Below are 16,333 nucleotides of genomic sequence, written 5' to 3'. Positions count from 1 at the left end.
AGTAGAGCACTGGCCCCATATACCCCAGTGGCAGGTTCAAACCCAGCCCCAGCCAAAAACTGCAAAAAAAAAGAAAAAGATATTCTCTATAAATAATACTTAGAAAACTCCACTATACCGGAAAGTTGGCTATCCAGAAATTAAGTTACTTGTTTTCAAGTTCTAGTTAGTATTTATGTAAGACATATTTTGTTTCTAAATAGACTAATTGTTAAACTTGCTTCATAATTTAATGTGTAATAGTGATTTATTTTTTAAAGATTGATTTAATTAACTCACGAACTGCCTCCTTTGTATATAAATTTGTCACTGCTTTCTCTTGTAAATTGATGTTAAATGTACATTCTTGATTTCATTTTACAAATATGTGACAGGTTTTGTTTTGGGTTTTGGTTTTTCTGAGACCACAGAGTCTCACTCTTTTGCCCTGGGTAGGGTACTGTGGTGTCAGCCTAGCTCACAGCAACCTCAAACTCCTGGGCTCAAGGGATCCTCTTGCCTCAGCCTCCTGAGTGGCAGGATTACAGGTGCCCTCCACAATGCCCAGTTAGTTTTTCTGTTTTTAGAAGAGACGGGGTCTTGCTTTTGCTCAGGCTGGTCTTGAACTCCTGAGCTCAAGCACTCCACCTGACTTGGCCTCCCACAATGTGTATTATAGTTCCTTCCTCTGGTTTGCTGTTTTGTTACGGTGTTTCACTGTTTCTGCCCCAAATCTATCCTCCACTAGACCTGGGCATTGGCTTTTATGCTACTCAGCCATTCTTAGAATTACTAGAAAAAAACATCCTCATCTTCCTAAAGAGCTAAGTGGTTGCATGATATGCCATGGGTTTTAGGGATATACTCTGCCTCCTTGCCACAGTTTTTCTAAGAAGGTGCATGAACTTAACACATTTAAAGATTTGAACTTTGTTTCTTCTCTTTATAAGTTGAATAGTAGTCCCTCAAATAATTTATTACTCTTGCTTTCTAGACCTGTGTTATATTTTGTTAAATAGTGCTTTATCCAGCTAAGAGATATGCCATTTTCACAGAAGGGTGTCTGATGAAAACCCATTTAATTTCTGTTTTAGCACTGACTCTTAAATAACTTTTCATATGATCCTTGAAACAGTTAATATTTTCTAAAATCTGTTTCAACAAGATAAATTTTGAGAGGAGCACAGAAAGTGGTAGTATATTTTTTAATCAATATTCTTTAATAATCAACTGGATTAAGAGTATTTTTGACTCAATAGAAAATTGATTTGGTTTAAAATAAAAAAATTACTTGTTTTGAATAATAAACCTTTTTTGAAAAAATATGCCTTAATGCTTTTTTAAATATTTGGATTCTACAAAAATAAAACACTTTGTTAATCAAATGGTAGTTCCTTAAACTGCATACTTTGATTCAGTTACAGTAAATTTCCTGGTGGAAATTTTATTTTCTCTTAAGCAGAATCCACTGTTGTTAATATCACCAGCTCAGCCAAAACAGAAGGAAATTTAATGTGCATGAGAAAGAGAAAATGCTGACAAATGACTCTAAAAAGTCTCTGAAATTCAACATACAACTTCTTATGTCAGAAATTACAGAAAATTTGGGCGGCACCTGTGGCTCAGTGAGTGGGACGCCGGCCCCATATACCGAGGGTGGTGGGTTCAAACCCGGCCCCTGCCAAACTGCAACAAAAACTAGCCGGTGTTGTGGCGGGCGCCTGTAGTCCCAGCTACTCGGGAGGCTGAGGCAGGAGGATCCCCTAAGCCCAGGAGCTGGAGGTTGCTGTGAGCTGTGATGCCACAGCACTCTACCAAGGGTGACAAAGTGAGACTCTGTCTCAAAAAAAAAAAAAAGAAAGAAATTACAGAAAATTTAATTTTTATCCTATCTTCTATGTCTCTTGGTGTATTTTAGTGTTATTTTAAAGGATATTTGGGGGTTCTGAGTTCTAGGTATATGTGACTGTGTTGTCTGTATAAGCTTCCCATTCTTTCTTTCTTTTTTTTAAACATGGGTCACCATCAGCTGCGTCGTGGATGTTATGTGAGGACTGAGTAAGCTGGCGGGAGAGAGGTTGTGTGTGTGCGCACAGGAGCCTGTGTGTTTGGTCTCTTTTAACAGAGCCATCCTTCTAGAGTCTTTCGGTCAGCTGTCACACTGGTGCTTTCCTGCTTTGTTCTTTTGCGTTGCTGGATGACTGGTGACTGGACGCTGGAAAGGAACACTTTTAACGGATTAGTGTGGGGAGCCTCCTGGCCTCTCCTTCACCCACATTGTGGCAGCTGCACTTGCCCTTTGGGTGGCCCTGCTAGGAAGGGAGTGTGTGCGGAGCAGTCATCCGTCAGCACGCAGTAACGGGGGATGAGCTGCTTCCCAGGAAGCCCCTCTGTCAAGGCCAGCCCACATGTGAAATGTATTTCTATGCTTAGTCTTGAAACTATGACTGGGTTTGTTTTATGGGGACAGGAGAAATTGAACTCAGAAAACAAAGCTGTTCTACGCCTCCAGTCTTACCTGCCCTTCCTTTTTTTGGTTCTCCCACAGACTGCAGTTTCTGTCCAGAGATCACTATCATTCCACCTTTTCCCACAACCAGCACAGCCACACCAGATGGTCAGAATGAACGCGAGGAAGAGGCTCAGGGAATAAATGGGAGGGCGCCGGCAAAGCCCGCAGCTGCCAGTCCAAAGCCACAAGGTATGTTGGGGCGGGGGCTGCACCTGGGCAGGGGCTTTTTTAACCATTGAAGGTGATCCGAAGAATGATGACCCCAGAAAAGGAGTTTTAAACTATAAAAGGGAGCAATTACGTCCATCCTTTTTTTAGAGAAGAGTCAATCAGTGAACCTTCTCAGGCAGAGGTTTGGTATTCTGCTCCTGAAACAATGCACACATTTCTCTATTAGGGTTTCTTTCTTGTGGCCGAAAGTGTTTTCATGTCCCCTAAACGGGACTGTGACCTCTGCGTGCATTGTGCTTGACCTAGCCCGGGCCCTGATTTACTGTCAGTGTGGTAAATGTGCTTGGGACCACCGTCAAAAAGAAATGACCTCCTAGGTGTCTGAGGATCTGCGAAACACATCATTTTAAAATGGCACTGGACGTACTTAAGAAGAGCGTTCTTTGATAATGTTAAGGACCTGGGGCTGGAAAAATCTTGTTGTAAGGTCATCCCCAGAAATGAAAAGTAAAAATCCCTCTGTTCAGGATTGTATGGCCAACAAGGGGAAAGAAAAAAAAATACAACAGTAGATATCTTTGCATGTGTTATTCACTGACCATTTCCCTTTACAAAGAAACTTTCAGTGAACTGGATATTAGCTTGGAGGGGCACAAACATATCATTTTAATGACTGAGAGCAAGGCCTTTTGAAATGGAATACATGAGCTAACCTGTGGTTTCATGTGTGATTTCTTCCTATTAAATATGCTTTTATAATGGATGCTGAACATTCAGCCAAGAAACAGTACTGGGCATTTTGAGAATTATTGTACTTTGGAAAAATCACTTTCTATTTTATCTTTTTTTTTTTTTTTTTTTTAAGACAGAGTCTCACGTCATCACCCTTGGTAGAGTGCTGTGGTGTCACAGCTCACAGCAACCTCAAACTCTTGGACCCAAGCTATTCTCTTGCTTCAGTTTCCCAAGTAGCTGTAGAGGCACCTGCCACAAAACCTGGCTATTTTTTTGGTTGTTGTTGTACTTGTAGTTGTCATTGTTGTTTAGCAGGCCCAGGCTGGGTTCGAACCCACCAGCCCTGGTGTAGGGCCGGCACTCTAACCACTGAGCTACGGGTGCCGAGCCAATTTCTATTTTATTTTGTGTTTCATTTGGTCTTTTTCCTGTTCTTGCCAAGAAAAAAGTCTTATAGAGAATTCATTAGAAAAGAACTGATGTTACTTTTTAAAGTATGTTTTAACAATTTTTGAAAGATAATTTTAAAATGATTTTAAAATGGAATCTTCTATATTATTACATATTCGTCTTCTTGTTCTTACTACTAGTTATGTTCGTGGTGATATGGAGTATTGTTATCAAGTAAGGTCAAGTAATTGGCAATTCAAATGAATAGCCCAGGCTGGCATAGTGTCTCACGCTGGTAATCGAAGCACTTTGAGAGGCCCAGGCAAGACGATCCCCTGAGCTCAAGAGTCCAAGATCAGTCTGAGCAAGACCAAGACCCTGTCTCTACTAAAAGTGGAAAAACTAGCCAGGCATTGTGGCAGGTGCCTATAGTCCCAGCTACTCAGGAGGCTGAGGCAGGAGGATCACTTGAGCCCAGGAGTTTGAGGTTGCTGTGAGCCAGTCTGAGGCCATGACCCTCTATCCAGGGCAAGAGAGTGAGACTGTGTCTCAACAACGACAACAAAAAGGAGTAGCCAAATCATGAGCTTATAATCTTTTCTTTTGACCATATTGCTCCTTTATAACATTAGTGTGAATATCAATGTAGAATTTTTTTGACTATTATTTAAGCCATTTTATTTGCAGAATACAAAATTCCATCTTGCTCATTAGACCTGAGTTGACAGAGATGAAATGAGGTAAGAAGATAAAAAAATGAATGGAGTTCTAGTTTATGTAATTGCACAAGAGGAACTTCATTACTTAAAAAGCCCTTTTGTTTTGAAGATAGGTGCATTACTCCATTGTTTTTCACAGTCAGTATACTGAGATGAATCTCAGCAGTGTCCTTTCCGAGCTGCTGTGTGCCAAAATAATATCATTCTTCAGGGAGACAACACTTGATCTTGGTCTTACTGTTTTGTAGTTAAATTAAAGCCGATATATTGTTGTTTAAACAAATATATTTAAATACACATATTTACTTCTTATCTTAAATAAGGATTAATGACAGTTTTCTAACTAAAGGAAACATCTCCATATATTAAATAAATTACACAATACTTTATGCTTCCTTTTCAAAATACTTTCCTTGTTTTTTTTGGCCCTTCTCTGGCATACCCATTCAACTCCCCTTTTCACCCATGACATTTTATATTGCCCTATTTCTTAGTTTGTTCAGGCTGCTGTAGCATAATGCCATAAACTGGGTAGCTTATAAACAACAGAAATTTATATCTCACCATTCTGGAAGCTGGAAGTCCATGATCAAGGTACGGTAGATTCAGTGGGGAGTAAGGGTTATACTGGCCATCTGTCCAGTATAACCTTATCCAGTGAAAGGGGTGAGAGATTTCTCTGGGGCCCTTTTTAAAGAACACTAATCCTGGCTCATAAGGGCTCACTTAACTCCATGACCTAACCACCTCCCAGAAATTTCTTCTCTACCTGTGATCCGCGTGAGCATGTTACCATGAGTTGGGAGAATCCAAATATTCGTACCGTAACACCCCATCCCAATTTTATTAACACTTTTTTCTCATCTATTACGGTCTTACATAGTAAGTATCCAACTCAGTTTTTTCCTGCCTTTTCCTCTGCTGTATCCCCTCGCATAGCACATAGCAGGTTACCAATAAACTTGCTATATTGCCACATTTCCTCCACTCTGTTTCTGCTATTCTTCGTTTAAAACAAACGGCATACAGAGACCAGCATCCCTGAAATGAGGCTACAGCTTAGGATTGTCAGATGAGCCGCCAGATTGTGTACTATTGATGGACTTACTGACCAACAGTAAGTTTTACTGTCTTAAGTGGAGAGAAGCTACCTTCATATATATTTTTTAAGATTTGTTGCTTTGGCTCAGCGCCTGTGGCTCAAGCGGCTACGGCTCCAGCCACATACACCTGAGCTGGCGGGTTCGAATCCAGCCCGAGCCCACCAAACAATGACAGCTGCAACCAAAAAATAGCGGGCATTGTGGCGGGCGCCTGTAGTCCCAGCTACTTGGGAGGCGGAGGCAGGAGAATCGCTTGAGCCCAGGAGCTGTGATGTCACGGCACTCTACCCAGGGCACCAGCTTGAGGCTCTGTCTCAAAAAAAAAAAAAAAAAAAAAAAAAGATTTGTTGCTTTATTTTTGTTTATTTACTTATTTACCTGGGACTATGGGCACCTGCCACAATGCCCAGGTAATTAGAGACGGGGTCTTGCTAGGATTACAGGTGTGAGTCACAGGGCCTGGCAGAGAAGCTACTTTTGGTTTCTCCGATCTCTTAAGATTATTTGAGTGCCTGAGGCAGAGGAGAGAAGAGGGTGCTAGTGCAGACTTCCTTCAGCGATGCAAATCCTTTGCAAGTAAAGGGTGAAGTTGCTGGGGCACCATATCCATAATTTAATTTTAACTTGATTGAAGATACGTATTCTAGATCAGTAGTTTCCACCGGAGACAGTTTTGCCCATGTACACCATCTTCTCCCCACCGTCCTTCCGTGGGTCACTGGCTGGATCTGCAGACATTGTGGCTTGACATTACTTGTGGGCGTTGCTTCTGGCATCTGATGAGTAGAGGGTAGGGGTGCTGCTCAGCATCCCATATGTACAGGACATCCTCCATGCTCTCTTCACCCCTGCTCATCCTCCACAGCAAAGATTCGTACAATCTGTAACATCAATAGCATTGAGTTTAAGAAAACTCAGATCTGGATCCCAAAGAATCACATGATTCAATCTTGGGTTTTTCTTTCTCACATTGATTGCTAATGTGAACATAGTTACCATTATTTTGGAAAATCTAAAAGGAGAGTATATTAATACCTTGATTAGTAGTGATAGGAAGGGATGTGTCTGGAACAATACTAAGGTTTATGTTGGGTTTTTTTTTTTTTTTTTTTTTTTTTTTTGCAGTTTTTGGCCAGGTCTGGGTTTGAACCCACCACCTCCGGCATATGGGGCCGGCACCCTACTCCTTTGAGCCATGGGTGCCACCCTAAGGTTTATGTTTGTGTTTATTAGTTACCAAGATGTAAATATTTTTGAAGAATTATTTTTAAGTTTTAAGAAGGTTAAAGGGGTGAATTTTAGACTGGAGATTAGATATAAACTTGCATTTGGATCTAAAGTGGAGCATGTGGGCTCGGCACCCATAGTACAGTGGTTATGGCGCCAGCCACATGTGCCAAGGCTGGCAGGTTCAAACCTGGCCCAGGCCAGCTAAACAACAGTGACAACTGCAACAAAAAAAAACAGCCAGGTGGTGTGGCGGGCTCCTGTAGTCCTAGCTACTTGGGAGGCTGAGGCAAGAGAATTGCTTAAGCCCAAGAGTTTGAGGCTACTGTGAGCTATGATGCCATAGCACTCTACCATGGGTGACATAGTGAGACTCTGCCTCAAAAAATAAATAAATAAATATAAAGTGGAGTGTGCCGATTTTGAAATGAATTTGTTTGATAGTCAGAGCTTGTTTTGCCTCAGCTTCAGAAAATACCCTAAGGCCTGGGAAAACAATGGTTTATTCACTTCCTACCAATCCTATGAGTCAAAGAAATTACTGAGCAGCCTTAAACATAAGTCTTTCTTTTTTTTTTTTTTTTTGTAGAGACAGAGTCTCACTTTATGGCCCTCGGTAGAGTGCCATGGCCTCACACAGCTCACAGCAACCTCCAACTCCTGGGCTTAAGCGATTCTCTTGCCTCAGCCTCCCCAGTAGCTGGGACTACAGGCGCCTGCCACAACACCCGGCTATTTTTTTTTTTTTTTTTTTTGGTTGCAGTTTGGCCGGGGCCGGGTTTGAATCCACCACCCTCTGTTTATGGGGCTGGTGCCCTACGACTGAGCCACAGGCGCCGCCCACATAAGTCTTTCTTTTTGCTCACCACTTTTAATACTGGCCTGTCTTACTACACATAACTCAAAATAGCTTCCTTAGCAATTAAAGCTAATAGTTATTTCTCTCTTAAGAGCTTTGATCCATAACATTCTCCCATAGTTCATGATTACTTTGGTAAAGTGCACATTGTTGCTTAATGTCTCCATTATTAAATATTTAACATTATTAAATCTAAATATTTAAATAGCTTTATGAACTTAAGAAGCCATATTATTGTTTGAATAATTTATGTAAATACAGAGCATTTAAGCCTATTCATTTTGCTTCTAAAGCAGCTCATGTGTAATGATCCATTCTTCTAAAAGTGTGAGTTTATAATGCATTTATATTTGGTCAGCTTTTTTTCATATGTATGAAAATAACAGTCACTGAACTCTACTGATAATCACCAAACTGAAGTTGGGGATTTCTTTTTTGTAAACTTTTTAAAATGAATTTTTGTTTTCTATTTACTATCTGTCAATTTGACTCAAGCCCATTTTATTTATTTATTCATTTTTAATTTTTAGAGATAAGCGTTTTGCTCAGTTGCCCAGGCTCTGGATAATCGGTAAATGTGCTGATTCCAACTCACATACAAATTGAACTTAAGAACAAACCCACAGAACTTACCTCGTTCATAACCTGGGGACTGCCTGTAAACCTCTAATACAACTATTTTTCACTACCTCCTACTAAGCACCATTAACTTTTGCCTGAGTTTCCACGGTGACCTCTTATTCTCCCTGCTCCGACCCGCTTTCCCCACTGCATCCTCAACACAGCAGCCAGACTGAAGTTAAGTTGGAAGTCAGGTCATGTCATGTTACATCTCCGCTCAGAATTCTGCCGTGAATTCTCTTCACATGAAGTCAGAGTCCTCACAGTGGTGCACAGATGCTAGACTGTCAGGACCCCATCTGACCTCAATGCCTACTTTTGTCCCATTCCTCATTCTGCTCTGGTCACATTGACCTCAAGACCTCAGACCTCTGTAGCTTTCACTCTACCTGGGTGCTCTTCCCCCAAATAATTCCCTCATCTTCTTCGAGTCTTATTCAAATCCCAACTTGTCAAAGACACCCACTTGGAGTGCCCCGTTTGATACTGAAGTCCACCCTTCCTTCCACTCCCCATAATCTGTATCTAACTTATCTTGTTCTTTTATATCCCCCCTTTCTCCACGCACATACCTCCTTCTGTGATGTACTATTTACTTGTTATGTTTTTTGTTTTTCCTTTTGCTCACAGATGTGCTGAGGTACCTAAAACTTAATAGATTTTCCATGAGTATTTGTTGAATTAATGAAAAAGTGAAAAAAATTAAAATCCTATAAAATGTATAAAAATTGCTCTAAGATATATATTTTGAAAATGCTAAATTCTTAATGGTTTTCTGCTTATATTCACATTGGAAATTTATAAGTAAACATGCCTCAAAGTAGCTGTCTGTAATTTTTCAGTGTTCAGTTAGAGCAATAAGATGAAATGATCAATCCGTTTTGTGAAAGAGTGATTTTCCTTAACAATCAAACCTTACTTAATATATATTTAGATGGGTTAGAAGAGATAGACCAAAGCCAGGCACGGTGGCTCACGCCTGTAATCCTAGCACTCTGGGAGACTAAGGTGGATTGCCTGAGCTCATGAGTTTGAGACATGCCAGAGTCAGAGTCAGAGCGAAACCTTGTCTCTAAAAATATAGCTAGGTGGCACTATCGGAGGCTGAGGCCACTGGATTGCCCTGAGCTCACAGGTTTGAGACCATCCTGAGCAAGAGCGAGACCCCATCTCCAAAAATAGCTGGGCGTTGTGGCAGGTGCCTGTAGTCCCAGCTACTTGGGAGCCTGAAGCAAGAGAATCACCTGAGCCCAAAGTTGAAAGTTGGTGTGAGCTGTGATGTCATAGCATACTACTGACAAAGACAGAGTCTGTCTTAATAAAAAAAAAATAAAGCTGGGCATTGTGCCGGGTGCCTCCAGTCCCTGCTATTTGGGAAGCTGAGGCAAGAGAATTGCTTAAGCCCAAGAGTTTGAGGTTGCTGTGAGCTGTGACGCCACAGCACTCTACTGAGGGCAACATAGTAAGACTCTGTCTCAAAAAAAAAAAAAAGGACCAAAATAAAGATGAGTAGGACTCCTTTCTTATCATCAAGGAACCATGGTTGAAAAATATTACAAAACAATGTAATGGATGTTGAGAAAGATATGTGAAGATTTTTAAGGCATGGTGGGAAGGCAGGGTCACATTAGGGGTGACAGGTTAATCTCAAAAAGAGTTGTTGACTGAGGTGAGCTTTGTAGGAAATATGGACAATTGCCAAGTAGACCAACAAGATTACAAGGCACATTCTAGGCTTGCACAAAAGCCTGGGAGCCTGAGAAAAACACGGGAAGTTTATAATGCAACGTGCAATTGAGTGTTGCTGGAATCTCGCCTATGTGGGGGTGGGGAAGTAGTGATGAGGTAGGATTAAGAAGATTCCCAAGAAATCTTTTTGAAATCAAATGACCTACTATGATGGCTTTCTTAGTAGACATGTTGTTTTCCTTTAGATCTAGAACTATAATAAGGTTCTTGTCAACATTATTCTGAAAGTGTTCATAGCCTAGCAGAAAGTACGTAGGTGTTTTCATTCAGTGAAAAATGGTGTAGTAGACATTTTAGATTCAGAGTGTCTTTGACCTGAAAATCTCATTACTATAAAAAGTTTAACAGTGAAATAGGGGAAGATTGTAATGGCATGCTATGCTGATGTTAGAGTGTGAAAACCAAATCTAACAATAATTTTGCTTGTTTTAAATGTCGTATTATTCATTTCCAGAAGTAATATAGAATCTAAAGAAAGAAAAAATCTAAATAAACATTCGAAATATTAAAGGAATATGGGTGGTAGATAGGCTGATCTCAATCCAGGGCAAAGCCAGCGGGCCATCCCTGGGGGCTGTTGTTTGACAACTCCCTACCCTCTGTTCCCAGTTACCCACCTGTTTCCTCTTTACCTGGTCTACCTGGGGGCTTGGGATTCTTCTAATCCTATTAGAATTTCAGCACCTTTACATTTTGCATCTATGTTTCGTGTCAGAGATCAATGAAAGATTCCGGTTGTCTCAGTCTGCAACGGGGCCTGCGAGTCATGTGCACCCCTCCCCGGGCTTCCTAGACCTTGTGCGTTAAGTTGGTGTAGAGTCTCCTCATTTCCCCCAGTGTTAGCTTCTCTGTCAACTCCCAGCCCAAGCCGGGGCCCGCAGCGAACCCCAACAAAAGAAGATGCAGAGGAATTGGAGATTCAGCCTTTTCCATTCTCATAATCTCTAATCCCAATAAAGACTAATAACAAACTGTGTCCTGTTGCCTACAATTATAATCTTTTTCCATTATAGAACTAATGTGGGGAAGAAAAACAACCTTTTTTAGACATCAACTATTTGCCTATTATTTAAAATCATGATTTCTTTAGCCCTGGATTTTAAGTTTTTTCATTTTAAAATAGATTTTTAATTTACATTACTATGTAAAGGATCTACCAGTCCTTCCTAATTCATGATCTTATAAGTGTAGGACAGGAAAAGTTTCTCCTCTATCCCTTCAGTATCTCCACCTGGGTAGGAGAAATCAAGGGACGTAGAACAGATTGACAAGAGAAAAACATACAAGTTTTAATTATTTTTTAAAACATATCCATGAGAGTCTCCACGAGAAAAAATGAGCTCCCAAAGAAACAGGTAGAGCTGAAAGCTCATACGCTGAATTGAACAAAGAGTAGTAAATATAAGACTATGAGAAGAAAACACAAGAATTATGAAAATATGAGAAGACAAAAGAGCTTTTCCTCACCCGAAGGGGGTAAAGTCACTAGCAAGATGAGGTTAGTCTGACGATGAGGTTAGTTGCTCAGACTTTTCTCAGTACCGACTCCCCATCACTGTTGCGGAGTAACACTGTCACTTTTGGTATAGGAACGACGTTGTCTATCTTTTATCTTTTGCTTTCAAGGAAAAGGGAGAAGGTCAGCACACCTTTCTTGCACCTGCTGTTTTTGAAGTCCTCTTTGATTAAAATAATTCTTACGCCCAAGTGGCATTTTAGGGACATATTCATCACCCTCCATCTTCTGCCACTTACACATCATATGAGAGGGTTGTTAACTCTTAGAGGTAATTTTAAAGCCATAGTAGCAGCTAGTCTCCCGTTTTGTACCCAGGGCCTCGATGTTGCTGCTTTGTCCATCAAAGCCTGGACTCTTCTCACATTCTTACTACAGTAAGGACCAGAGTTTGCCTTGTCATCCCTTACTAAAAGCTAATGAGACTGATGTCGCAAGTTGCTGGTGAAAATTCATTTCCTAAGTATGTATATACACATATCCTACAAGTCTTTGATTTTTGTTGTTCCTTTGTTGTCTAGAGTTGTGAATTGAAATATGGCTCTGGATATGTGAGAGATAAGAAGGCCTTATTTAGAGTAGTAACTAGGGGAGAGAGAAGGAGACTTTGACAGATACCGTTTAGGAACAGTCAACTGGGCTCCATAAATGATTTTATAAAGGGGAGGAGGGAGTAATATACGGAGAGAGGATTTTCCCCGTTGGACTGCACATCCATGAGCGCCTAGAACCTGCTGGTGCGTAGTTGGTGTTCAACATACATTCAGTGAATGAGGGATTCTGAGATGAATGATGTTACCATTAATGGAATCGGGGAACCCAGGTGGATGAGGACTGGTGTGAGAGAAGGAGGAGTAGGAAACCGTGTTTTAGATGAGATGAGTTGGAGTGCCGGGTAGGACACCCCAAGGAGGTATCCAGGGAGCATTTGGAAATGCTAACTCTCATCCTCTAAAAGAAATTCAGAGATTGACTTGGACGTGAGGGCTCATGTGGAGAGGCAGCTGCTGAAAGTTGACAAGGAGACAGATGTAAAAGAAGATAGGACTCTGGGCGGCGCCTGTGGCTCAGTCAGTAAGGCACCGGCCCCATATACCGAGGGTGGTGGGTTCAAACCCGGCCCCGGCCTAACTGCAACCAAAAAATAGCCGGGCGTTGTGGCGGGCGCCTGTAGTCCCAGCTACTTGGGAGGCTGAGGCAAGAGAATCACTTAAGCCCAGGAGTTGGAGGTTGCTGTGAGCTGTGTGAGGCCACGGCACTCTACCCAGGGCCATAAAGTGAGACCCTGTCTCTACAAAAAAAAAAAAAAAAAAGAAGATAGGACTCTGTAATACAAATCCCTGCAGACCATCTAGATGAGAGGGGAAAAAATGAATCCTTGGAGATACAAGGATGACTAGTTTCTTTGGTTTCCCAGAAGATAAGAAATGAGGCCATGAAGAGATACTTAGTTTCAATAATTTGAACTATAAATTTCTGAGTTACTCCTGCTGCTATTGTTACTTCCTTTGGGTACAAAGTATTAAATTGAAACATGAGATTTTGGTTTTTAATAGAAATTGGATTTTTAACATTATAAGTGCATAGGATAACAGACTTCCCTTTGAATTCTGCATTGTATGTTCTAGGTTGTTGCTTAACTCTGAGAGTTGAAAGAATCATTTTCATTCGTCTGTGTCATCATTTGAGCAAAACACATTATTTTTATTATATTATAAATGATAAAGGGACAGAATTTCTTGAAGGCAGTGTCTCTTAACACTACCAAGTTGAGATTTCTGTCATATTCATGCACCGTGTGTGCTCTTATTTAAAATATACATTTACTACTTCCTTTATATTTTATTTATCTTCCTTACTGAATTAGGTGCCGCCTCTGTGCTTCTAAAATATCTCTGTTGGCTGGGTGCCAGTGGCTCCAGCCTGTAAGGGAGGCTGAGGATTGTTTGAGTTCAGGAGTTCGAGTCCAACCTGAGCAAGAGCAAGGCCCTGTCTCTACTACAGATAGAAAGACTAGGTGTCCTGGCGTGCACCTGTTGCCCCAGCTACTTGGGAGGCTGAGGCAAGAGGATCACTTGAGCCCAGGAGTTCGAAGTTACTGTGAGCTATGATGCCACGGCACTCTACCCAAGGAGACAGAGTAAGACTCTGTCTTAAAAAATAAATAAATAACTAAAGAAACAAAAAAATACCTCTGCCAAGGCTCCCCCATACAAGCATCATTAAACTGTCTCCCCACAAATACATGGTTTTCTCAATGACACAATAATTATTTCCTATATGTATTTCACAAATTTGCCAAACACAGCAAATACTCACTATAAATATAGTTGTGATCAAAAGAAATTTATTTCTTAACCTCAGGGAAAATCTAGTCTTACGGATCAACAAGCTTTACTTAATCTATATTATTTAATACTTTATTGCCACTTTATTGTTTTAATCCTGATTATTACATAAAAATTATTATAAGTCCTTTGGAGAAAAGTGGTATGCAGAGATGGGCATAATCTTGATTTTGAAAGTCAGTGGAGTCATCTCCTAGAAACTGGCCTGTCTGTACCATTTCCTTTGAGCGTTTCCAGCATCTGGCACATAATAAATAAGAAACGTTCAGTGAATAAACTCCAGGTTTGGAGGAGTTATTTCGTAACGGTTTTCATACATCTAATTATAAAGAATATTCACTTCTTCTGATATTCCAGTTAAGAACATTGAAATTATTCCAAATGTGAAAGGTTTTTAATTGATGGGAAATTTCCTTGTTTTATTACTTTAGTGCATATTTATTCTACACCGTTTTTTCCTTAAAATAAAAACTTTTACACTTATATATATTCTTTTCTTCCCAACTGATACCCCCTTAATCTCCTCTCCTCACCCCCAGAACATACCTTGGGAAATATCATGAAAAAAAGCCGTGCCAGTTTGTCACTGGGATTTTCTTGTTGTTGTTATTGAAAGAGATTTAAGTGAAGTAATTGCCCCACTTGTAGCTCATTGTGATACATTTTTTCCTTCCCTGTAATAAACTGATGAAATCTAGGCCGGTGGAGCATCAGGCTGCTGTCAGCTCACTGGGTGTGTAAGAGATGAGATAACTGAATGACCAGCTGGGGGAAAGCGGGGCATGCAATTAGGAGGAGACGTGATTCTTCTTCCATAGGTAAGAGAAGGATTTAGAGAAGGAAAAGAGAAGATTCTGTTTGTTCTGCCAGAACCAGCTGTAGAAAAAAATATACAGTTACAGAGTCTTTTTTTTTTTGTGGTTTTTGGCCGGGGCTGGGTTTGAACCCACCACCTACGGCATATGGGACCGGCACCCTACTCCTTGAGCCACAGGCGCTGCCACAGTTACATAGCTTTTACCTGGCATGTTACTCTTAGAGAATAGTATTCGTTTTCAAAAAGTAAAATAACTTCTTGTGCTGATTACGCCCTTAGGGCATATTATATGTTCTCATCTGTAGTCCATTGGGAAATTGTGAAAATTTTATTTCACGAAATGATCTATTTCTGTTCCAGTAATTGAGTGAAGGGCTTGTTTAAATAAGCACATGATTTGTGGTGTATTGATGCAAACCACGGGTCTTATAGTCTGTTCAGTGGTGTTTTTTTTTTCTTTGAGACAGAGTCTCACTATGTCACCCTCTGTAGAGTGCTGTGGTGTCACAGCTCCCAGCCACCTACAACTCTTGTGCTTAAGCGATTCTCTTGCCTCAGCCTCCCAAGTAGCTGGGACTACAGGCGCCCACCACAACACCTGGCTATTTTTTGTTGCAGTTGTCGTTGTTGATTTTAGCAGGCCCGGGCTTGGTTCAGACCCGCCAGCCTTGGTATACATGGCCAACGTCCTACCCACTGAGCTATGCGTACCGCCTGTTCAGTGTTTCTATAAAGGAATCTCTGAGGCTGGGTAATTCATAAGGAAAAGAGGGTTATGTGGCTCATGGTTTTACAGTTTGGTTATATAAGAAGCAGGGTCCCACATCTCCTTGGCTATCGGTTAAGGCCTTATAGTGGAAGAGACTGGGGAGCTGGGATGTACAGAGACCACATGGGAAGAGAGGAAGCAAAAGAGGGTGGGGGCAGGTGCCAGAATCTTTTTTTTTTTGTAGAGACAGAGTCTCACTGTACCGCCCTCGGGTAGAGTGCCGTGGCGTCACACGGCTCACAGCAACCTTTAACTCTTGGACTTACGCGATTCTCTTGCCTCAGCCTCCCGAGCAGCTGGAACTACAGGCCCCGCCACAACGCCCGGCTATTTTTTTGTTGCAGTTTGACGGGGCTGGGTTTGAACCCGCCACCCTCGGCATATGGGGCTGGCGCCCTTCTCACTGAGCCACAAGCGCTGCCCCAGGTGCCAGAATCTTAACAGCCACCTCTCACCAGAACTAATAAAGTGAGAGCTCACTCACTGCTGTGAGGGCACCAAGCCCTTCATAAGGGATCTGCCTCTATGCCCCAAGCACCTCCTACTAGGCCCAACCTCTGACACTGGGCATGGAATTTCAATAGGGAGTCTGGAAAGAACAGATATCTAAACTCAAAGCACTAACTGGGTAGCGGAGTGGGCAACAATAGAACTTCATTATCCTTCCACTCCCGTTTGCTGGATTAATGATGGGGAACAGTGCTGATGATTAGGAGGAGCTAGACTCTGGGGTACCAGTCCTAAAATCAGATTAGCCTTCTCAGCCTAAGCCCATCGCTTAATCCCTCTAAGCCTTTGTAGACGTAAGAGGTGAATAA

At 41.3% G+C, this 16,333-nt stretch overlaps 1 protein-coding gene across 2 annotated transcripts in view; it reads left to right on the top strand.

The window, feature by feature from the left end:
• The window catches only part of FGD4 (FYVE, RhoGEF and PH domain containing 4), a 264,568-nt gene that overhangs the window by 173,243 nt on the left and 74,992 nt on the right, over nucleotides 1-16,333 (top strand). For both annotated transcript variants that reach the window (XM_053556931.1, XM_053556932.1), the window contains exon 2: nucleotides 2,528-2,680. In XM_053556931.1, coding sequence (XP_053412906.1) covers nucleotides 2,528-2,680 — 153 coding nt within the window. The remainder of the gene's footprint in view (nucleotides 1-2,527; nucleotides 2,681-16,333) is intronic.

Source organism: Nycticebus coucang, chromosome 12, assembly GCF_027406575.1.
Source record: "Nycticebus coucang isolate mNycCou1 chromosome 12, mNycCou1.pri, whole genome shotgun sequence".
Classification (NCBI taxonomy): domain Eukaryota; kingdom Metazoa; phylum Chordata; class Mammalia; order Primates; family Lorisidae; genus Nycticebus; species Nycticebus coucang.
Note: the sequence above shows the minus strand (reverse complement) of the source record. Positions and strands in the feature narration are given on the sequence as shown.